Source organism: Gekko japonicus, unplaced genomic scaffold (genome assembly GCF_001447785.1).
Source record: "Gekko japonicus isolate JY-2015 unplaced genomic scaffold, Gekko_japonicus_V1.1 scaffold2174, whole genome shotgun sequence".
NCBI classification, from domain to species: Eukaryota; Metazoa; Chordata; class Lepidosauria; order Squamata; family Gekkonidae; genus Gekko; species Gekko japonicus.
The window spans coordinates 21,253-45,231 of NW_015167599.1; the positions used below are offsets into that span (position 1 = coordinate 21,253).

The 23,979-nt window shown below is 46.4% G+C and overlaps 1 protein-coding gene across 2 annotated transcripts in view; it reads left to right on the forward strand.

Moving 5' to 3' along the window:
• Window positions 1–325: 325 nt before the first annotated feature.
• SIPA1L2 (signal-induced proliferation-associated 1 like 2) overlaps window positions 326–23,979 on the forward strand; it is a 104,055-nt gene continuing 80,401 nt past the window's right edge. For both annotated transcript variants that reach the window (XM_015413989.1, XM_015413990.1), the window contains exons 1-2: window positions 326–1,846; window positions 22,759–22,892. In XM_015413989.1, coding sequence (XP_015269475.1) covers window positions 385–1,846; window positions 22,759–22,892 — 1,596 coding nt within the window. In that variant the 5' untranslated portion in view covers window positions 326–384. The remainder of the gene's footprint in view (window positions 1,847–22,758; window positions 22,893–23,979) is intronic.

Here is a 23,979-nt window from a genome sequence, read left to right on the forward strand (position 1 = left end):
TTTCAATAATTTCAAAATATGTGCATCATATTGGTTTGGAAATGTTCTTGTGTTTACAGCCATGACAGTGACTGTGCTGTAGACTCATTTTAGGCTTTATATTTGGCATTTTGCATGGAGAAGGTGTTGACAGTTTTCTTCTCTCTCTTTTGGCACACAGATTCATGGAATAAAAATGAATGGATATCAGACTTGTTTTTGATCTGAAGATATAAAACAGAGTGGGAAATGACTTCCAACAGAATATCTTCTGGAACAGCAACCTGAAAGGTTTTTAGAAATATTCCTCGTGATTTTTTTCTGTCATTTCACAGTTAATGGAAATGTTCCATCAGCTGCCCTTATTTTGAACAAGGCTTGGTGCTCTTTTCTTACTGTGTGGATATGAGTGATCAGAAGTCTTCACAGGAAGAAAAGCACAAACTCAGCAGAGCCTCCACAAAGTTCAAGGAATCTGCAAGAAGTATGCAGTCTGATGACTACTTTGCCCGAAAATTTAAAGCTCTGAATGGTAATATGGGCCCTCCTGTTCCTTTAAGTGCAACTAGCAAAGGTGAAAATAACAGTCCCGCTAATGGTACCCCAGCTGTGCCTAAAATGGGTGTCCGAGCCAGAGTATCTGAATGGCCACCTAAAAAAGATTGTGTCAAGGAGCTAAGCAAAGCTACATGGGATAGTAGGCCACAAACCGGTTACGAGAGCGTTGGATCAGTAAATGGTGACCAGGGTGAAGGGCAACAAACAGAACACCTTGATTTAGAATTTGCAGAGTCCAAGTATACGTTAGAAGACATTTTTGTCCATTCTCCACATAGAGGACTGCACCCAATAAGGCAGAGAAGCAACAGTGATGTTACGATCAGTGATATTGATACTGAGGATGTATTAGATCAGAATGCTGTCAACCCAAATACAGGAGCATCACTTCATAGAGAATACGGAAGCACTTCATCAATTGACCGACAAGGCTTGTCTGGAGAGAATTTTTTTGCAATGCTCCGAGGCTACAGAGTTGAAAACTTTGAACATAAAACACATGTGCCATTTGGATTGTCTGATTTTTTTCACTGTGACACAGCAATTTCTCCAAGTCTCCACGCTGCAGCGCAGATTTCCAGAGGAGAATTTGTCAGAATTTCTGGACTGGACTACATGGATAGTGCCCTGCTTATTGGTAGAGATCGGGACAAACCTTTCAAACGGCGGTTGAAGTCTGAAGCTGTAGAAACATCTCTTTTTAGAAAACTGAGAACTGCTACGAGTGAACATGAGACTCTTAAATTCCAGTCTGAATTAGAGGATAAAGGACTGGAGAAGAATGTTCATCCTTGGAACTGTCAGAAATGTTTTGCGCATTATGATGTTCAGAGCATTTTGTTTAACATTAATGAAGCAATGGTTACCAGGATAAATGTGGGGAAAAGAAAAAATATAACCACTGGAGCTTCAGCTGCATCACAAACCCCAGTGGCAACAGGCCAGATTGGAAGTTGTGAATCTCCTTTGGGAAGTAAAGAGGATCTCAATTCAAAAGAAAACCTAGATGCTGATGAAGGCGATGGAAAAAGTAATGACCTGGTACTGAGTTGTTCTTACTTCCGAAATGAAACTGGTGGGGAAGGTGATAGGAGGATTGCACTCTCTAGGGCAAACTCGACATCTTTTTCTTCAGGCGAAAGTTGCTCCTTTGAGTCTTCCCTAAGTTCTCACTGCACAAATGCTGGTGTTTCTGTATTGGAAGTACCTAGGGAGAATCAGCCGATTCACAGGGAGAAAGTAAAGCGGTATATCATCGAACATATTGATCTTGGTGCATATTACTACAGAAAGTTCTTCTATGGAAAAGGTAAGAGAAATGTTCTACTATCTTTTTCACTGTTGAAGGTTTCAGAACAGTTACCAGACTTTTGGATAACTCAGTGGGAAGTAAAAATATCAGATGTAAAATACCTTCTGATGAGGGTGCCTTTTCTAAGTCTCTTATGTATAGAACTAGCAGTAAAGCCCGTTGTGAAAGCAATACAACGAGATCTAGAAAGAGGCTCTGGGGCAGTGCTCTGGCTTTGGGCAAACAGTGTCAATTTGCTGTGGTGACCTCAGCAGGGTATAATGACAGAGTCCACTGTTTTCTCCAGAGGAACTGATCTCTGCTACCTGAAGAGCAGTTGTAATTGTGAGTAATCTGTAGCCCTCACCTGGAGATTGGCAGCAATTGTTACCCAGGACAAAATGGCTGGTTTGGAGGGTGGAGTCTATGGCATTCTACCTGTCTGAGGTCCCACCCCTCTGCAAACCCCACCCTCTCCAGGCTCCACCCCTCAAATCCCCAGGAATTTGTCAGCATGTAGTTGGCAACCCCATCTCCTTCCCAGCTAGCCACCAACCTACCATTATCTGCCCCTTTGACTTCAGCTGACTTCTGCCCTCCCTTCTGCAGAGCAGTTGTAATACTGAGTGCTCTCCAGCCCTCACCTGGAGATTGGCAACAATGGTTCCCTATGTGAGACTGACTGGTTTGGAGGGTGGAGTCTATGGCAGTGTACCTGTCTGAGGTCCCACCCCTCCTCAAACCTCACCCTCTTCAGGCTCCATCCCTCAAATCTCCAGGAATTTCCCATCTGGAGTTGGCAACCCTATCAGGATTGGCCCCAATGTGTTTTCTCCCAAAGGCCAAAGTAGGTGACAGGACCAAGCTTAGTTGCCTACCAACAGGCACTGAGGGGAATGTAGGGTTGCCAGCTCTAAGGAGGGAAATACCTGGAGGTTTGGGGGGTGGATTCTGTAGAGGGCCGGGCGACGGAGGCATCGGCCTTCTGTCGCCCGCCTTGCCCCCCCAATCTCGGCCATACCATACTAGTAGCCAGTAGTAATGGGAGAATTGATTCCGAGAGCTGTTGAACCATGAAGCTCACTGATGGCTGTTAGTAGTTCCTTATCTTTTGATTTTAATATAACTCACTCATTCTGAGATAATTCACATGTGAATATAAATCAATTAAAACTCACTTTATGTTTTTTGTTATATGTGTTTAGCAGTCAAACCACTGAACCCCACTAAATTTCTAAAGATTTGTGAAAGAAACACTTAGTGCTACACAAAAGTAAAGAACGATTGTGTGGGTAGTTTGTACTCACGCAGTGGTGGTTTGCACATCATGCCAGCTTTTGCTAAAGTTCTGTTTCAGTTCATTCATCAAGTTGATACCAAGTTTTTGTTTTATTTCCACAAGATGCTTCTCTTTGGCTACTAACACTTGTCGTAAAGTTGAGATTTCATCTTCTAGCTGAAGAGAATTAAACAACAGCAGCATTATTTTCAAGCATTAGTTTAGTATCAGATGTAATAACAAGTTAGTTTGGGGGATCCTAGATTTGTATGTTGCATCAGGCTTCCTCCCTGTTCCCCTTATACACAAATTGAAAACTCACTGCTTTCATGGCAACCCAAGATTAAATTGTGACTTGAAATCTTGGTTTGCAGAAAAGAGAACCAACTCCATCCCACCTTTTTCTTACTTTCATCTTGTTCTCATCCTTGCATCCTCCTTTCTCAAACTTCCATTTCCCTTCTCTTTATCATCCTTGGTGTTTTGCCATATTGCTACAGTACAAATTGCCACTAACAGGAAACACTACAGCATGTAGAAAGCTGTCTCACAATACAGCAAAATACTGCAGCATATATTTCACTGCTATTTATTTTTGGAGAGCCTAGATTAATATAAATCTATGAATTATAAATATTTATGGTATAGACAGAGCATTTTACTTTGGATTGTGGTTTGCAAACTAGGTATCATTGAATGAATGGCATCAATAGTTCCCCAGGAGCCCCATCGTAAATGCACCAAACAATTCCAAAGCTTTAAGATCTCTCCAGCTGTCACCTGGAGACTGGCAACAGCTTGTCTGGAATGTGGGCAGTATGGCATTGTATCTGTCTGAGGTCCCCCTCTTCCTCCTCCTCCTCAGACCCCACCCTCAGCAGGCTTCATCCCTAAAATATCCTGGAAGTTTCCAACCTTTCCTGGCAACCATCAGCCAACCTTTATCTGCCTGTCTGTCTTAAGTTTTACAACCCCCCCCCCACAGCCTCTGCCTAGGGAAAGGGCAGCTGACATCATTCTCCTCTCCCCTATGAGGTATGTTATGCAACTGAAAATCCCAACTGCCTTGCGGGGGGGGGGGTGAGTTTGAGGTGTGGAATGGAGTGTAGTCCAATCAGCTTCCATATGCAAATGACCTTGGAACACTGGGCGGGACTGCACAAAGCAGCCAGTCAACCCAGCCAGTGTCTTCTGAGTGGCAGTTTTTCCGGCCTAACACTAAAGGGGCCAAATTTAGAATGTTCATATAGAATGTTCTTACTCAATTATATATAAGGAGAGATGTATTCATTAATGTAACTGTTTTGAAGTTATCAACACAGTGTCCTTCTAATTCTGATGAAAGCTCCAACCTATGTAGCTATTTAATTTTCAGATCTGCTGTAGATGGTGTTTCTCTGTCCAGCAAGGCACAACAGTGTACAATGGGGTCAGTACTGAAATCTGTCACCCCTCAAAATTTCTTTAATGAACCCATTCTTATAGCCCCAATGGCTTTGAACGGCTCACACTGATAGGCCAGATAAATTAAAACCAACTAAATATTACCCCTCCTATTTTTATTTTTAACAACAATTGACAAAAACTTTACTACTGCCAGGGTAGTTTTAACTTCCATTCTGGCCAATAAGTTAGCAATCCTTGCGAAGAAAGTAACATTGCCATGTCATGTATAAAAGGGGACATCCAACACTGTCTGATTGAAATAAATAGGGCACATTCAGATAAACAATGATCTAGAGTGCCAGTCTTTTCGTGCAGTTACAAAGCCTGTCTGCGAAGGGAATCCTCCCCTGACGGCCTGTCATTTCTTCCAAAGGGTCAGCATTCAGTTGAGCCAACATAAATAGTCTCCTATATTTGAGTACTGTCAAAAACGCAAAATATAATGGCAAGGAGTTTGACAGGGAAAGAACCAAGTAAAATTAACATACTCTACAGGATCTCCTACTAGTACTTAGGAAATCCAGTTCATAAAGGCTCTTTATTATACGTGTTCATGAAGCTGTCACCCCTAAGCTATCAACATCAGCTGTGGATATCCCCAGTAGTTGTAGTCATACCTCAATCAGTCTTAGCCAAGGGCTTTTATATCTATCCTTTAAAAAATAATACAGATAACCACTCTCTGCTGTTGCAAAAATCTTTAGACAAAACCTAAATGTTGTAGCTCACATTTGGGCCTCCAAAGAACATTGTGCCAATTCTGCACGCAGAGTAACATGTGCAACCACCTTTGGTGCTCCTGTTTAGGGATGAACAGGTACCAAAAAAGCCCAGTTTGGGGCTCATCTGAACCCAAATGGAACCCCGAATAAAACCGTTCTACTGAACCAAACCAGTTCAGGACATGGCAGGACAGCTCCCTGGGGTAGTAGAGGTTCCAAATTGTGGAGATTCTCCAACTGACTCTCCTCTACCTGTCCACCAAGTTTGGTGAAGATTGGACTTCGGGGGTATGAGTTACAGCCCCCCAAAGAAGGTGCTTTCAGGGAAGTGCTTTTGTGGGAGATGTCAGGTGCAGGTTCTGGAGTGTATAGAATGGGCTTGGTGCAAGCTAGAGGCATCAAACTCAGTGGACCTTCCCAGGATGCCCCCCTATATGCCCTCCAAGTTATGTGCTAATTGGGGGGGGGGGTCTGATTTACAGCCTCCCAAAGAAGGTGCCACCAGGAAACTGCTTTTCAGAGAGACATCAAGCACAGGTTCTGGAGGGTATAGAATGGACCCTGCATGAGCTAGAGGCGTCAAACTTTCAGTGAACCTTCCTGGGATGCCCCCCTATATGCCCTCCAAGTTATGTGTGGATTGGACTTGGGGGTCACTGAGTTATGGTTCCATAAACAAGGTGCCCCCAGGAAAGTGCTTCCTGGGGAAATGACAGGTGTAGGTTCAGGAGTGTATATAGAATGGGGCCTGTGTGAGATAGAGACATCAAATGTACAGCAGACCTCCCCAGGATGTCCCCCCATGTAATCTGACTTGGGGGAGGTCCAAGTTATGGCCCCCCAAAGAAGGTGCCCCCAGGAAAGTGCTTTCTGGGGAAATGTTGTCAAGCATTACCATTCAAGTCTAGCATTGTCAAGCATTACCATTCAGAGCTCTCTACATGGGGCTGCCTCTGTCACAAATTCAGAGGCTGCAGCTGGTGCAGAATGCGGCGGCCAGGCTGGTAATGGGGGTCCCGAAATGGGATCACATCCAGCCTGTACTGAAAGTGCTGCACTGGCTGCCTATAGCGTTCTGGATTCGCTTCAAAGTGCTGGTGCTTACCTTTAAAGCCCTATATGGCCAGGGTCCGGCATACCTGAGGGACCGCCTTTCCCCATACAGGCCCCAAAGAGCACTTCGGTCGGGGTCACAACACCGCCTAGTGACCCCGGGACCTAAAGAGGCCAGGCTTGCTGCCACAAGGGCCAGGTCCTTTTCGGTGGCAGCTCCTACCTGGTGGAATGAGCTCCCGGAGGAGATCAGGGCCCTGCGGGACCTTTTACAGTTCCACAGGACCTGCAAGATGGAGCTCTTCCGCCAGGCTTTTGAGTAGGAGCCGCCGCCGCCACTATTACCACCATCGTGCACTGCAGAGCAGTGCCGTCAGGGTGGGCTGATTTGCCAATTGGGGACATCTCGGCCTATGGCACCCCCCTTTTCTGTTGACCTCATGGTGAGATAGAATAATGAGTGGGTATTTTTAACTACCAATGCATCCTGTAAGATTGAATTGTGTTTTAAGTGGCTAATTGTGTAATTTTATCGCACTTTGCATGCCTAAATTGTTTTAATGTGTTATATTTTATTGCACTGTTGTGCCGTGTAAGCCGCCCTGAGCCCGCATGCGGGGAGGGTGGGGTATAAATGAAATCAAATAAATAAATAAATAAATAAGCATGGGTTCTGGATCATAGAATGGACAGGATGGACCCTGTGTGACCTAGTAGAGAGGAGGCATCACATTTGCAGCAGACCTCTCAGGGATGGATACCCCCTCCTCCCCTGCATGGTAGGTGACTTACTCCCTGAGCCCACCCTCCCTCCAAGGACAAGGCGACTCTGGGGCAGGGCCAACCCGGAAGCCACCTGCACAGTTGCTGGTCCCGCAGGGCCTACCCTCCTGCCAAGGAAAGGACAGTTTTGGGGGAGGGTGAACCCTTTCACCATGCCCGGGCTTGAGAGTGACCTGCACAGTTGCAGGTCTCCTCAGGCCCACTCTTCCTCTGAGGACAAGGTGATTCTGGGGCAGGGCCAACCCTCCTGCCCTGCCCAGGCTGGGAGCCACCCGCATAGTTGTGGATGGCTGTGTCTCCACAGGCCTGGGAGACACCCACACAATTGTGGTTGCTGTTTCTCCCCAGGCCCACCCTCCCTCCATAGACAAGGTGATTGTGGGGCAGGGCCAACCCTCCTGCCCTGCCTGGGCTCGAGAGCCACCCACACAGTTGCGCATTGCTGTGTCTCCCCAGGCCCACCTTCCCTCCATGGACAACGTGACTTCAGGGCAAGGCCAACTCTCCCACCCTGCCCAGGCCTGGGAGCTACACACATAGTTGCAAGTGGCTATGTCTCCCCGCCCTCCCTCCATGGGCAAGGCTCGCACAGAAGTTTAGTTCACACTTCCTGCCTTGTCTTTTTTAAATAGGTAACTATGGCCAGCCATCTTTGAGATCACAATTGTAAGGGGTGGCTTCAGTTCAAACCCACTGCCAACAACATTTTGTTCCCAGGAAGGGTTGGCCGTGTGTGTGCTGCTTTCCTCCTGGAGTCACCTTGGATTTTGGAGCCCATGCCCCACAAACACCTTTCCAGTGGGATGAATGAAAGGGGATGACTCTGAACTGGAGCAAATGACCAGCCTCTTCCACATGGAGTCACGGACACAGTTGGGGACCTGGACTTAGGTGGGCTCTGATGAGCCACCCCATCTCCCTGCTCACACTGAGCAGAGGACCTTACTTGGCTGAGTGATGTGCCCCAACACTGCCTGAGCAAAACAAAGCTAGGGATGGCTCTGGAATGCAGCCTAACCCCCCCCCACACACCCCAGAAGTATTTGGCCATGTCCCGTAATCATCATGCCAAAAGGCAGACTCAGAGGCCATGGTGGCTCTGGAAGGAGCACTCTCTGGAACATGTGACTACTCTGTACAACAGTGCGGATCCACAGTTGGGGACCTGGACTTAGGTGGGCTCTCAAACACCCCAGAAGGATTTGGCCATGCCCCATAATCACCTAGCCAGCAGGCAGGCTGAAAGGCCATGGTGGCTCCAGACAGGAGCCCCCCTGCTATGTTGACAGTAGCTCTTGGCCAGCAACGTGCATTGATGTTGTGTCACCTTGAAGACCCCAGGCCATCACAGACTTGGATTTATATTTATTTATTTATTGTTTCTATTTGTATCCCACCTTGCCGGACACGCTGGCTCAAGCCGGCTAACAAGATCAAAATATCATAAATCAATCCAAAATTAAGACAGTTAAAAACAACATCCCAGTTAACAACATCAATAGATAAAAACAGCAAATGATGGCGGTATTCAAGTCGGCCCAATGGTAGGGATAGCATCCAACAAAGTCAGATGATAACGATGTTCCAAGTAGCCAGTCTGGCTTCTTTCGGACCAGGGAGGGTCAGGCGGTGATGTGAGCCTGACCTCAGTGCTCTCTGGGGAATATATGGGGAAAGGCAGGCCCCTGACCAGAGCATCCCACACCAGAGGATGCAGTGGCTCATGCCACTATAAAAGGTTGCCCACATATATTGCATGTAATTAACAGTGGCCTGGTGGCTTGGAATTGCGACACAAGGGGAGGCAGCTCAGAGTCAGGGCCCAAAGACAGCGAAGAGTCAAAGAAGAAGAGAAAAGGAAAGAGGAAGGCCACCCAAACTTTGGGACAAGGCCTAGGGGAAGAAGTCTTGGCCATGCGGTAACAGCAATCACCTTGACAGGGGGGCCCAGTCAGACCCTGTGCCTTAGTGCACTGCCACAACAACAAACACTCAAAGTCCAGGGACAGGGAGAGAGATGGATGGATTGTGAGCCCTGCAACCAGTCACCCTGCAACTGGTATGGGCAAAAGGGGATGGATGTGAGAGGACTGTGTGGCCTGGGTGGGGAAAGCAGCCATGGGAAGGAAAACATTGCCCTGAGAACTAAAACTCGGTTGGCCTGCCTTGGGGAGTTGGCTTTGGCCTCGTGCTGGACTCACCTTCGCTGCAGGTGCGAGTGAAAGGGGATGGTCAGTGGGTGATTGCTGGGGAAGAAACAGTCCCACTCCCTTCCCAAGCACAAGTTTTCTCTGGTCACAGCCCACCCCTCAGTGAAATTCAGGGTTTCTTGGAACTGGGAACCTCCCTGTGCCCACCATACTGTTGAGATTGGTGTCATCATGCCCCGCAATCACCTTTCCATTAGTGTGAGTTGAAGGGGATGGATGTGAGAGCTGCATTCCCTGGATGGAAATTGGCACCATGAGAAGGAAGACACTTCCCTCTTGAAGTTGGCCCCCTCACTCACCTAGCCTGTGGAATGAGTGAGAAGGGGTGGCTAAAAGCCCTGGCACACATGATGCAACCCCTACATTCCCCAGGAGGGCCATCCATTCCCTGTGGTTAGTCACTTTCCCAATGTGGAGATGGAGCCATGGAATATGGGGAGGTCCTATTGGGCTCCCATTTAAAGGAGCCATCGAAAGCAGAAGCTAGTTATGCTTCTCCGCAGTGTGTCGGGTCTAAACCAAGTCCATCAAGGATAATAATGAGATGGCGTCCCTCAACAATTGATGACTCAAGGCAGGTGGGCAGCCATGCACCACAATTGTTTAGAGGGGCAAGTTACAGGACATCTTGAAGCTCAGCCCACCCAGTGCATTAAACACCCAAACACAACCGCTGCTGAAACATGGGCACCTTTGAGAGAACAGATCGCGAGTACAGAGGGGATAGATCTGGTTCAAACCTGCTGTCGACAGCCAGCTCTGGAATGGAGCCTGTGACCAGATTAAATAGGAGGATATGTTCCTCATGTTGAGCAACAGCGAACAACCTTGGGGAAGGACCCACATGATCCATCCCTTGCAGTCACCTTGTCAGTGGGACGAGTACGTCAGGATGGCTCTTGAACTAAGGAAAGCCCCCCACCCGAGTTCCCTGTATGCCGTGTCGTGTCCCGCACCCAGGCTGTGGCTTGCAGCCAGCGTAAGAGGGATGGACATGGTCATCAGTGGCCGTAGTGAGACCCAGGATTCAGGAAGGAATGGCCTGGCACTGGCTTCCTGCAGTCACCTTGCCAGTAGGACAAGTGGGGAGGGGCATGGACGCAAGCAAGGAGGAGAGAAGAGAAGGATGACCAGATAGAAGTTGAACATAACTGACTGGTTCAGGTCACCACTGGTGGCGGTCACTGGTGACGCCCTGCTACACCCTGGATGGAAGCCTGGCCTACAGTCTCACCTTCCCAGTGTGAAGGATGTCAATTAAGCACTGACCTGCATCACTCCCAAATGCCCTGGATATGAGGTGGTTTGCCCTGCAGTCACCTGCCTTCCCAGCGAAGTGTGAACAAAGAATGTTCTGGACTTAATGACCAGGCAGCAAAAGGAAGGACATAGTGAAGTGGCTCGAACTGACCCCCCCCCCAGACCACCCAGCTTGGATTGGCTTTGCCCCGCAATCACCTTCCCAACAGGGTGAATGAAAGGGGGGATATCTCTGAAGAAAAAGGAACCCCTTCCAAAATTCCCAAATGCTTTATGTCATGCTCTCCACCCAGGCTCTGGCTTGCTGGTGGTATTGATGGAGACTCAAATCTTTGACCCACTACAAGGTCCTTGGAAGGAATGGTCATGCACTCACTTTGCCAGCAGTTGGAGTCCCTGAGACTGGAACTATTCCCCCAAGGCAAGGTGTATGTAGAAAACGAGGTGTACAGGCAGAGATCCCTCCAAAAGGAGAAGCAGTTCAGTGAGGGAGGGTGGGTGGGTTTTGAATTGACATGGAGAGCTGGGTTGGCAGTAAGGTTACCCCAGCCAGTCCCTGAGACTGGAAATATTCCACCAAGGCAGGGTGTGTGTAGAACAGCAGGCAGGCATACAGGCAGAGATCACCCCAAAAGGAGAAGCAGCTCGAGGGGGGGGTTGAATCAGTGTGGAGAGCTAGACAGTAAAGTCACCCCAGGTCCCCAAGACTGGAACAGTTTCCCCAAGGCAGGGTGTATATGGGAAAGCAGGTGGGCAGGCAGAAATCATTCCAAAAGGAGAAGTAGCTCAGTGTGTGTGTGCGGGGTGTGTGTGTTGAATTGGCATAGAGAGCTTGTCATTAAAGTCATCCCATCCGGTCCCCAAGACTGAAACTATTTCCCCAAGGCAGGGTATATGTAGAAAAGCAGGCAGGTGGACAGGGAGAAATCACCTCAGAACAAGAAGCAGCTGGGGGGGGGGGGGGTTTAAATAAGACAGGAATACCATACCATCTCAGGTTCATACTCCTGCTCATCCTCTAATGTGATTTATGCCATCATGTGTCAGCAACACCCTTCCACCTCTACATTGGACAAATGGACCAGTCCCAACGACAAAAAATAAATGGACATAAGTCTGACATTAGAAACCACAATATTCAAAAAACAGTGGGGAAACATTTTAGCCTTTCAGGACATTCAGTTGATGACCTAAGAGTAGCAGTTCTCCTACAAAGGCATTTCACAGAGGTATTAGAAAGAGACTGCTGAACTGCAAATCATAACAAAGCTCAAGACAATACATCTTCCAAGACTGAATTAAGACTTGGCTTTCCTGTCTCAATACCACTGCTGATTTCTCCACGCCTACTGCCCCTCTGCATATCACACCCAGTCCAATCACACCTGCTATTGTCATTCAGCATCTGAATACTCTCCAATTATAAGTACAAATGGACTCACATTCTAGCTGTATCTGAAAAAATGAGCAGCAACTCACAAAAGCTCATACCCTGCCACAAATTTAGTTAGTCTTTAATGTGCTACTGGACTCTTATTTTCTGTTTCTAGTCTGTGGGCCATTGTTTTGTTTTCCATATTTGTTGGGGTATTCTTGTTGTAACTTGGAATAGTTCTGTTGATAGCCCACCTCCTTTCCTTATGCATCCATTCACTTCAACAACTAAACATCCTTTCGGCTTTAACCCAGTTGCATCTTTAAGAATAGTGCTACTAGTCCTCATCTCTTCCTCAGTAGCTGATTGAATGCAATCTAACATAGGGGGTGTGTCTTCCAACACTTTATATTTTTTCATTTTGGATTGTCTCATCATAGGGTTTTCAAAGTAAGAGATTATCAGAAGCGGTTTTACCATTAACTTTTTCTGTGCAGTACTAACCAGGATTAGCTGAAGTGGTACTGCCATTGTTTGGGATAGATCTTCTGACAGTGTCACCTTCCAATACGGCTGCTGCCCAGTAGCTACCCTTCAAGGATTCCTCTGCCCCATCACCATTCAAACTGCCTGTTCTCTTTTGCTGATGTTGCTATTGATTGTTGAAGAAGGTGGATGCATCTTAGTCTGATTGCTCTGGTGCCTCCACTGTGACCATTCTGCCTTGAGTGACTCTGCTAGGAGTTTAGCCTCTTGACATACACAAACCGCCTCACCATGTTAAGGTGTGCATCTGAAAGGGGGAGAAAGTGTCTGGTATCCTACCATATAAATTTATAAAAATATTTCAAGCACATTTGACTAGCCTATGAAAGGAACAGTAATATTTGATTTTACTGAATTGGCCGTGTTTACTTCTCTTTCTATGATAATTTAAAAAAATATTCTGATGTTAATGTTTATTTAAGATGCCATGTTAAAACTCAGAGGGAAATAAGATTTGATTTTTGCCCACCTTTTATTCACAAATGAAGGCGTTAATAAAGTTGTATATATTCCTTCACTCTTGCGTGTTGTCCTGTTGCTACATTATTATTATGATCATTTATTAGACTTATTAATCACCGCATCCGGGCTCTGGGTGATTTACAACATGGCATTAAGCCTTAGAGACAATATAAAAATATCAAATATCATAAGATTAATAACATTAAAACCAATTTAAAAGAAATTCAAATTCAAGATGGCATCACTATCAACTATACAATTGAAAAACTGGAGTTCTGAAAGATTTTTGGTTGCTTCCTAAGTTCTTTTTGGTTTGTTTTATTGGGGGGGATGGGGGGGTACCAGCCAAGTTGGAAAACCGTTGCTGTCCCTGACCAAAAGCCTGGTGGAACATCTCTGCCTTGCACGCCCTGTGGAATTGCATGAGGTCCTGCAGGGCTCTGATCGTAGTAGAAACTGTTCATATACAGCATACACACTTAGTTAATAACTGGCCAATTTTTTAATAATAGTACTGAGTCATGCTTTTCTGCCTAGTGTGTTCACAGGTTTTTTTAAAAAAAAATCCCAAGAGGTTGAAACATTTGAAAACATTCCATCACATACTAATAGTTAAACAAATTATTATGTAGGTCTCATTTCAGTGTGATAAAGCCAGAAGTCTCTCACCCAGCAGCAATAGTATTTTTCTCCAGATTAGAATCCACCACTCTTAACCATTACAGCAAGGCAGTTGATCAGGATCAAATTATCAACTGTATATCGAAGGTTGCTGATAGATCCAGAAGGATCAACAGAGCTGACATGCCTTTATCCAGATGGTGATTGTCAACCAAAGGAACCAGTGCTGTCTCAGTCCCAAAGCCAGGCCTAAAGCCCGATTGAAAAGGGTCCAGGGCAGATGTCTCATCTAGGCCCTGAGCTGATCTATGTCTAGTTGAAGCTATTTAAAGTGGTTGCACCGCTGAATGTGTTTAAATGCACTTTATTATATTATGCCGCCATCGATATACCAATGGTTTTAAATGGTTTATTATGTATTTTTATACTAAAATGTATATTGTTTTATTGTTTTTATGTAAGCCGCCCTGAGCCTGCCTTGGTGGGGAGGGCGGGGTAAAAGCTAGCTAAATAAATAAATAAATAAATAAAAATACAGTCTATATTTGTCCCAAGTATTTTTAATTCAGTTTATCTAATTCCATAGTACACTTGCAAAATTGTAGGTTTCGCCCCCCCCATCTATGAATTCTGTAAACTAATCGGATACCTCTTTCTATTATATGAACATAGTAAATACATATTCTAAAAGATTATCCAGTTTTCTTTGACTTAAAAAGATTAATGTAAAGTATAAGCAAAAGTTAGTAGGAGTGTGCAGTTGGATATTGCTGATCATAAAAGTCATCTGACTTACCTAGCATTGGATAGGTTTAGTCCAATTGTCAGGAATTTAATAAAGCCTGCCTACACCCCCTTTTTAAATGTTTCTTCTCATTCCCCAGGAAACAGCATTTTCCCCAGCAAATCACAACTCTTAAGACTCATTAGGCAAATTGCCTTGGCTGATCAGACAGTCTTTCTTGGAGGGGAAGGAAATTTTAAATTACGGGCAACCATTCTCTTGGCCATTTGGTACTCTGTGTGTGCTGCACTTGTTGTTATCCTTGCATCTTGGGAGAAAAGCCTGGCTTGTATAGATTCATACTGCCTCGACTGTGCTGGACACTTTTAGTGAAAAGCTGCTTTGTTTCATTTAAATTATTTAACTTACCACTACTGGCTACCCTATCCTTTATCTTTTTCCCCAGGGGAGAATTAGTAAGGGAAGGCAATATTTGGTTGTAGGGGTGGGTTAGGAGAATTTTTATTATGTCTTGTGTTGTTGTTTTGCATTGTGAGTGGATTAATATCTGATTTGTTTTGTTCTACTGCCTTTATTTATGTTTTTCCTTTTGAGAAGCTTGTTTCTAATTTTTCATTGTGGGCTTTCCCCCTCAGTTTGTTGGCTTTTTTGTTACATCAGTTAGTGGTTTACCTGTTTTCCATCTTTTGTGGTTTGATTAGTGATTTTGGATAATGCTGGTAAGATGAGTCAAGTGGGTTCACAGCATTAGAGGGGCTCTGGGAAAGCTACATAGATGAGTAGGAGGGGAGGGGGAGGGTTTTCATCCCCCATGGTCTGCAAAGCATGGGAAGAGCAGAACCACCCCAGCCTCTGGCAGGGTGATGAAGTAGATGGTACTGGCATGGGTGCTGCTGCAGCCCCTGTTGCTGTTCCTTCTGCTTCTGGGTCTGTTATGAACATAAGAAGAGCCCTGCTGGTCAGTCTATTCCAGCATCCTGTCTCACACAGTGCCCAGTCTTCCCCTGATGTTGCCTCCTGACTCTGGGATTCAGAGGCTTAGTGCCTCTGAATGTGGATGTTCCCCTCAGTCACCATGGCTAGTAGCTACTGATAGACTTATCCCCCATTAATTGATCTAATCTCTTTTTAAAACTGTGTATTCCTGTGGCCATCACCACATCCTTTGGCAGCAAATTCCACATTTTAATCACTCTCTGTGTAAAGAAGTATTTCCTTTTGTTTGTCCTGAATCTACTGCCCTACTATCAGCTTCATTCGATGCCCTTGAGTTCTAGTATTTTGGGAGATGGAGAAAAAATTATCTTTGTCAACTCTCTCCACCCCCAGCATAATGCTGAGACCAGCCAAAGGAGGAAAAGAAGTAGGAGCTGTCTTTGAGGTTAAGAGCCTTAAAGCAGTCTGGACTCTCTGGAGCTCACCTCAGGGTTGCATGGGCTATTTGAAGCGCTGGAGGAAGAACGTGATTTTGGTGCTGATTCTCCATTCCATGCACAGCCCAGCAGTCCTTCAGGGATGTTGGAGGAGTCAGAGGAAGAGAGTGAGCCATAGTGGAAGCTGCCCTCCATAGGCGTAATCTTCGTGGGGGCGGCTGGGCTTCAGCCCCCGCCGAAATTTTCAGGAAGGTGCTCAGCCTCCCCCGGGAGCCACCCTTGCTCCTAGCAAAGCAATGCCTCTGGCCCAGCCCCAGCCCTCCCCCCCCCCCGGAAATTGGAAAGTCTACACCCTTGCTGCCCTCTCTACCCCTTCTCCCCTTACCGTCTCTCTCTGCCCTCTCCCCCTTCCCAGAGCCCTTCTGCAGAGGAGGCGTGTATGCACATGCGTGCACGTGCACACACACACACACACACAGCATCTAGTCTGGGAATGTGACACACTTTGTCATCCGAAATTACTCCTAGAGGATGGAGAATCCACAATTTGCCAAGTGCCAGCTCTGTAGAGCAAGGATCAGTCGTGGGGGAGACCTTGGACACCTCAACAAAACAGGGGTCATGAGCTATCTGAAGAAGCACCACCATGCAGTGTTTCTTCATGGTGAAAGAAGTCCTAGGGGAGTGGTACCATGCAGCCCTCATCCAGCACAGAGGAGAATCTGTTCACTACACCCTCTGGCTTTTTTTCCTGCCAACTCTCCAGTAAAGGGATGTCAGGCATATCTGATGGAGATGTTTGGTGTTGGCACTTGTGTGCTGGAGGGAGGGGGAAGCAGTAGCAAAGAAGGCTACTTGTCTTATTGGAGAGTTGATCACTGTAGATAGCAGGCCATTTTCTGTAGCTGAGGATGTTGGGTTCTGCAGGCTGCTCTATCATGTCATACCTTGATACATGATTCCTGCTTATACAACAGTGAGCAAGACTGTGGTGCCCTCCCTCTTTACGGCTGCCAGAAAGCATGTGAGAGCACAGTTGTCCCACACTTGGTTATGAGGTTCACAGTCTTCTCATAACATCTGGGCAAGTTCTCAGTCACAGCAAGCTTACTTCTTGCTGACTGTGCACTGATGGCAACTTGAGGACATAGGGGGAGCAGCAGGCAAGGTGAGGAAGGCTATTGGGCTAGCTACTTCCAGGTTTTACTTCATGTCCAGGTAATGGACCAGGAGCACATGGCAGTTAACCTCTCTAGCATGGTCCAGAACCAGTTAGATAAGTAGTTAGGCAGGGAAGTCAAGAGAGGTTTCATGGTGACTGATGAATGCACAAGCATTAGGGTAGCAGTGAAAGCTTTTGGTGTCAAATACATTTATTCCACAGCCCACCTCTTTCATGTAGTGATGAAAGATGCCCTCAGGTTGGGTTCAGCAGAGAATCCCTGCTGGGACCTATGAATTTTGGCATCTGTTCCAGACCTGATGAAGTATTATTTCGATCTGCTCAGTCTAGAGGAGGTTGACAAATTGCTCTCATCGGTTTGCCCAACAACCTGTAGTATGGACCCGTGTTCTTCGTGGCTGATTAAAGCTGGCCATGAGGGGTTACGAGGGACACTAAGGGGGATCATCAACACATCCCTTATGAAGGGACTGTTCCCTAGTGCCATGAGGGAGGCAGTAGTACACCCCCTGTTAAAAAAAGGCATCGTTCAACCCGGCTGAATTAGCCAACTATCGACCGGTATCTAACTTACCCTGCTTGGGTAAATTAATCGAGAAGGTGGTGGTGAATCGGTTGTAGGGCTTTTTGGATGATGCCTCCATATTAGACCCCTTCCAGTCCAGCTTCCGACCAGGCCATGGGACAGAGATGATCTTGGTCGCCCTCACAGATGATCTCCAGAGGCAATTGGATCAAGGCGGTACGGTGGTGTTGATGCTGTTAGACCTGTCGGCAGCATTCAACATGGTTCATCATCAACTACTGGTCCACCGCCTCACCGATACCGGGATTCAGGGGTTTGCCTTACAGTGGCTCTCCTCGTTTCTTCAGGATCGGGGACAGAGGGTGGCAGTTGGGGAGCAACTGTCCAGAAGGCACCCACTAGTGTGCGGAGTGCCCCAACATGCAGTGCTCTCCCCAGTGCTGTTCAACATCTATATGCGCCCCCTCACCCAGATTGCCCAGGGACATGGGCTGGGTTGTCATTAATATGCTGACGATACCTATCTGTTGTTGGACGGCCAGTCAGACTCTAGTCCGGGAGATCTGGACCTGGCGTTGAAAGCCATGGCTGGATGGCTTAGACAGAGCCGACTGAAATTGAATCTGACGAAGACAGAGGTCCTGTGCCTGAGTTGGAGCAGTCCAAGGTTAGGGATCCCTCTCCCGACCTTTGATGGGGTGCCATTGGTGCCAGCGCCGGAGGTTAGGAGTTTGGGAGTGCTCCTGGATGCCTTCCTAACGATGGAGGCCCAGGTAGCAGCCACTGCAAAGTTGGCCTTTTATCACCTATGGCTGATCAAGAAGTTGGTTCCTTTCCTTGAACACAATGACCTAGCAATCGTGATCCATGCATTGGTCACCTCAAGATTGGATTACTGTAATGCTCTCTACATGGGGCTGCCCTTGTCCCAAATCCGGAAGCTGCAGCTGGTGCAGAATGCAGCGGCGAGGCTGTGGTTGTGTCTTCCTATGTGGGAACACATCCAGCCCACCCTAAAAGCTCTGCACTGGCTGCCTATAGCATACCGGACACGGTTCAAGGTGCTGGTTCTACCTTTAAAGCCCTATATGGTCAGGGACCTATTTACCTAAGGGACCACCTTTTCCCATATGTGCTCTAGAGAGCATTAAGATCTGGATCCCAAAATCGCCTGGTCCTTCCGGGCCCAAAGGAGGCCAGGTTGGTCACAACGAGGGCCAGGGCCTTTTCTGTGGCAGCCCCTCACTGGTGGAATGAGCTCCCAGAGGACATCAGGGCCCTGTGGGACCTTTTACAGTTCTGCAGGGCCTGTAAAACGGAGCTCTTCCACCAGGCTTTTAAGTAGGGTGCCACCTTGATTATATGGCCCTGGCCCTATTACCAACTGTGCCAACAATTGTACCATCATTGGTTCCGACAGTACCAACAGCACCACCAACCGAGGCTTATAGCTGGATGTGAGTTTGTGGACACCGTTCCGTTGACAGCTGAGAATCGGAAGATTCGCCATCTTTTAATATAAATTATGTTTATGTGGTATGATTTTATATTCATTGACAGTTTTAATGGAATTTTAATGTATATTTATATACGTTGTTAGCTGCCCTGAGCCTGCCGAATGATGGGGAGGGTGGGATATAAATGTAAATATAAATAAATAAATAAAAAATCATGGTTCACTTCTCACACACTGTGAAGAACAGTCTTTTAATGAGGGAGAAGCAGGAGCTTGTTGGAATAGCACAGCACTGCCTTATCACTAATGTTACCACGTGCTGGAATTCCACATATGCCATGCGTGAGCATCTGTTAGAACAGAAGAGTGCCTTGCAAAAGGTGGCCTTGGAGGCCAACATTGGGTGGTGGTTGGTGGTGCTGAATAAACATCAGTGGCTGACTCTTACCCAAATGGTGTTTGTCCCTAAGTACTTTAAGGACTTCCCCAAAGTTGTGTCACATCAACCCTGGGCTAAGTCATTCCCTTGGTGAATGGTGCTGCAGAGGAAGATGGAATCAGTTGCTGACCCAGGGACAGGTGATGCACACGTTGTCCCAGAGGTGGCCACCTTGGTGCAAGTTTGCAAAGGCGCATCAAGTGCTGACTGCAGCCTCTCACCCAGAAGCGGTTGTACAAGATGGTGACCGTGCATGACCTGCACATCAGTAGTAACATTGCCCTTCAAAACAGTGCTCTCATGGTCTGGAGAGACATCCTCTCCCAGTATGTTAAGGACTTGCAGGCCAGAGGGGGCATGGCAGAAAGAGCAGAAGTGGTACGGAACCCTTCTCCTCCCTTTAACACTGCAGGGCAGGCCTTGTGGTTCATGGCCATCAGGGAGACAGTTGGCAGCAGTGGAAACATGAGATACATGAGGGAAGGTTGGGGGAGACAATGTTGAGGGACTACCTTGCCGAACCATGCAAGCCATTGGAGACCGATCTACTGAGGTATGCATCCAGGAAAGAGAATGTGGGGCTCAGTCATTCCTCTGCTGCCCTCCCACCAGCGTGCAAGAGTGAGTGGGTTTTCTCTAGTTGGGTGACATTGTCAGCTTGCACTCTTCATGTTTGCTCCCCTGGAGGATTGAGCAGCTGGCCTTCCTGAAGGTCAGTATGCCACTCTTCAACTTCCCAACAATGTACTTTGAGAGTGAGTGAACTAAGGGGTGCTTTGTTCTGCCAGCCTCCTTCCTTCTTAGAGTCAAGGTGGGGAAGAAGGTGTCTGTACAGTGTTTGTAGTCATCATGTGGCTATGCTATGACTCTCTTGCTGCTGTACAGTGTGTTCCTTCTCTTTGAAGTTCTCTAGTTTGCTTGATGGTCACTTTGGCAGGTTCAGTTGCCAAACAGTTTGATTTTGTTGTTGTTTGGAACCAATACATTGTTGGTAAGTACTTCCTGTATATGTACTGCAGTTGACATGTTTGGGGGTTCAGATCAGGGCTGCTTGGTGAGTTGCTCAAAAGGTTCCTTCCCAGTGGGAACTCTGCATGTGTGACGTTTGTGTTCCTGTGTGCTTGATGTGACATCTGTAATGTATTCAATAAGCTGTCATTGAATGCATAATGTGTTATGAAAATATATAATTGAAATGCTATGTAAAGCTTCGTCCTGGGCTAGGATCCAAATACATCCAATCGCATTGCTAGCCCAGGAAGCACCTAACCAATCACTTGTCAGCAAGCTCCCTGAGCGGGAACGTCCGTAATTGGTCCTTATGCATACAACCTTATTGGTTGTTAATTGTACAGTAGGCGTGGCTACATTAGCCTGGAGAGTTTAAAAGCAGGACAGCTGCAATGTAAAAGCTGTTCTGGCTATCAGATGTTGATCCGTGTTGGAGTTGTGTTCGAGTTGCTGAATAAAGCTGATCTTTTGCTGAATCACTCTCCGACTACTTTGTTAAGCGAGCGACTTAACAACATCTATGCAGAAATGAGGGAAACTCAAGCTGTAATTTACATAGGAAGTGGCTGTATCTGCATTAGGACCGAGTACAATACTGTTGTTACAAGTCATAATGGCAATTACCCTGGCTTCTTTAGCTATTTGGATTAGATGCAAGTTCAAGGTCTTTAGTAAAATAAAAAGCCAGCTGGACTATGAAAGTCCATTCATTCAAGGTAAAGTGGTGGGACTACCTGGAGAGGTTTTAAAAAACTAATTCTTTCTATTTTTAAATCAGAAAAAGGGTGGGAGGAGTGGTTGGCCAGACCAGTTCTCAGGGGAGGGCGAGCCATCTTCCCCAGCTTCCACCACAGATCAGGTTTGCCAAGGGAATTTGGCAAGGGGTAGACAAACATCCAGTGTGTATCAGATTTTTTGGGAAAATATCTGTATGCACTTAATGAAAACTAAAATGGAATTTGATCAGCCTTCACAATAAGACAATGGCATTTCTGAGATTTTAAAAAACTGACCCACCTTCCCTTTCTTAAGTTAAATTATGATACAGAATTGAAACCATAATTTTTTCAAGTACACACCTCTAGCAAGGCATGCAGATATGAGATGGCTTGGGTTTCATAGATTCCTTTTGCTATCTGTGGGACAAATTGATTAAGTCGCAATTTGAACACAGTTGACAGAGGAGCAAAACTTGCTTCATCAGACTAAGTGCAGGTTTAACTCTGCCACACTGGTGTTCCAGAATGCATGCCTTGGCGACTGAATTAGAACAGGTTTTTAAGGCTGAATTATTTATTCCTAGCAACCTATAGTGTGTTTTCTGCCTAGTGCTGTCAGGTGATGTGGAAGCTAAATGACTGTGGATAGCAGCAGCTCTATGAGCTCCAGCCCTTTAAAAGGTTGGGAAACTAATTTTGCCCCCTTCCCATGAGACTGAGAGTCCTTGTTGCCATTCCTAGAAATAAGGGAGGTCAATGTTGATGGTACACAGCTCACATGAGAAGAGTTTGCCCTTTGTTCTTAGAAAAAACTCACTGACCCCTTGTAGTACCTTCTCAGACCCACAGGGTCCCTAGACCATATTTTGACAATCACTAGTATATTGCCATATAGAAGGGCAGCGATGCCCCCCCCGCTACTTCTCCGCAGACCAGCAGGGAAAAAGGGGGGGATGTGATTTGTGGTTGTGTTGACATGCCACATAATTTCTGATGTGAAACCAGAAGTGATGTCATTGTGTCAGCATGATGTGCTATGATTGAACCATAGAGTTTTGGCTGAATCCTAGCACGGTGCCCCATGTGATGATGTCACTTTCAGAGTGATGCTGGAAGTGACGTGAGTTGGTGTGTTGCTGAAGAGCTTGTCTCTGTCCCCCAAAATTCTCCCACCGGGGGTGCCAGCTAGGGCTTGAAACTTGAGCAGCAGAACCTGTTTTAAGAAAATGTGTGCCATTGAGCTGCTATGATTAAATGTTACTTGATCTTTAATTAGAATTTGTTTTTGCTCCTTCCAATGACATTTGCCCTGCAACCCCAGTGTGCCAGTGATGTACTCTAGAGTGATCCACAACTTAAATGTTAAGTTACAGTATTATTTCAGTGTGTAATCCTTGTCAGAAGATGTGTGATTTTTAGTCTTTTGCATTTTTGTAACACAATATTTCCATCTAAGAAACACAAATCTATGTTGAACAAATGTCTGGACTTGACTCATTTGTGTTCTTAGGTGAGTTATCTTGCAGCTTATCAGGCATGGTAAAAGAAAATGGCAAATAGAAAATGACAAATGCCTTGCTTGTGGGCTTCCTCCAGGCAACTGCTTGGCTATTACGTGAGTGAGGATTCTGATCACCACCACTAAAATGTTATCTGATGAATGAATGGGAATCTACTAGTCTAATGCTTCATTGTTGTATTGTCTTCTTCATATACTACAGAGCATCAAAACTACTTTGGAACAGATGAAAATTTAGGACCAGTAGCAGTCAGCATCCGAAGGGAGAAGTTTGAAGATGCAAAGGAGAAAGACGGTTCACAATTCAACTACCGTGTAGTATTCAGAACAAGCGAGGTAGAGTTTCTATACGGTTCCTGATTTGGGGTGGTGAAAGAACATAGTAAATTCACAGCACTTTCATTCCATCTCTCTCTGTTTCTTTGTTGCATATGAGTAGTGTACATGCAGGAACTTGAATGGAGAAACACATTTTGTGAGCTGTTTAATTATGGGTGTGGCTAGCAACATTTCTTATGATTCGTAGTAACTGGAAAAAGTGCCAGTGCAATTATAAAAAGTGCTGCTGGCATGACCATATCCTTTCTCCACAGGTGCCCACATCTGAGGACAGGATGTTACTGCTCATATGTATACATAAAGTACTATACAGGCAGCCATTGAATGTGTTCCATAGCTTGGTTACATTACCCCTTAAAATCTGAAATGGAATCTGAATGTGAAATGTTTAAACTACTAAAGACTATAAATGAGAGTGCAGTCAGAAAACAAAACTCTGAGGTAATTTCATTTTCTTGCTTATCAGGACAGGAAAAATAGGTGAATTCTCTTACTAAATGTGATGTGTGGCCCCTATCAAAGCAGTAGGGGATCCAGATCTGTATATAGATATCCAGGTTTTATAGTTTACTGCAGACTGGGCAAGTGAAAGTGAAATATTTAGTCCCCCATTGTAGGAATTCGGAGTAATCAGTTCTGCTAATGCGAACCATTAAGAACAGGGGTCTTTTGGGGCCGGAGCGCACCGGAGCACCAGAGGCGGTGGCAACAAGCCTCGCCCCCAGCTCCCCACGCTGCGGCCCCCTGCCGCCTCCCCGGGCCAGCACCGGAGCACTGTGGTCCGTGGGAGGGCAGAAGAGGCCCCCCCGCCGCCTCCCCGGGCCAGCGCCGGAGTGCTGCAGCCCTGGGAGGCCAGAAGACGCCCCCCGCTGCCTTCCAGTGCCAGTGCCGGAGTGCTGCGTCCCATGGGAGGCCAAGAGCCCCCCTGCCGCCTCACGGGGTAAGTGAGGGATCTGTGGGGGGTGGCGGAGGCTTGATTGGGGGGGTGGGGGTGGGAGAGCCTCCCCCCATCTCTTTTCCCTCTTTCTTTCCCTCCTTTCCTTCCCCTTTCCTTTTCTTTCCCTCCTTTTCTTTCTCTCTTTCC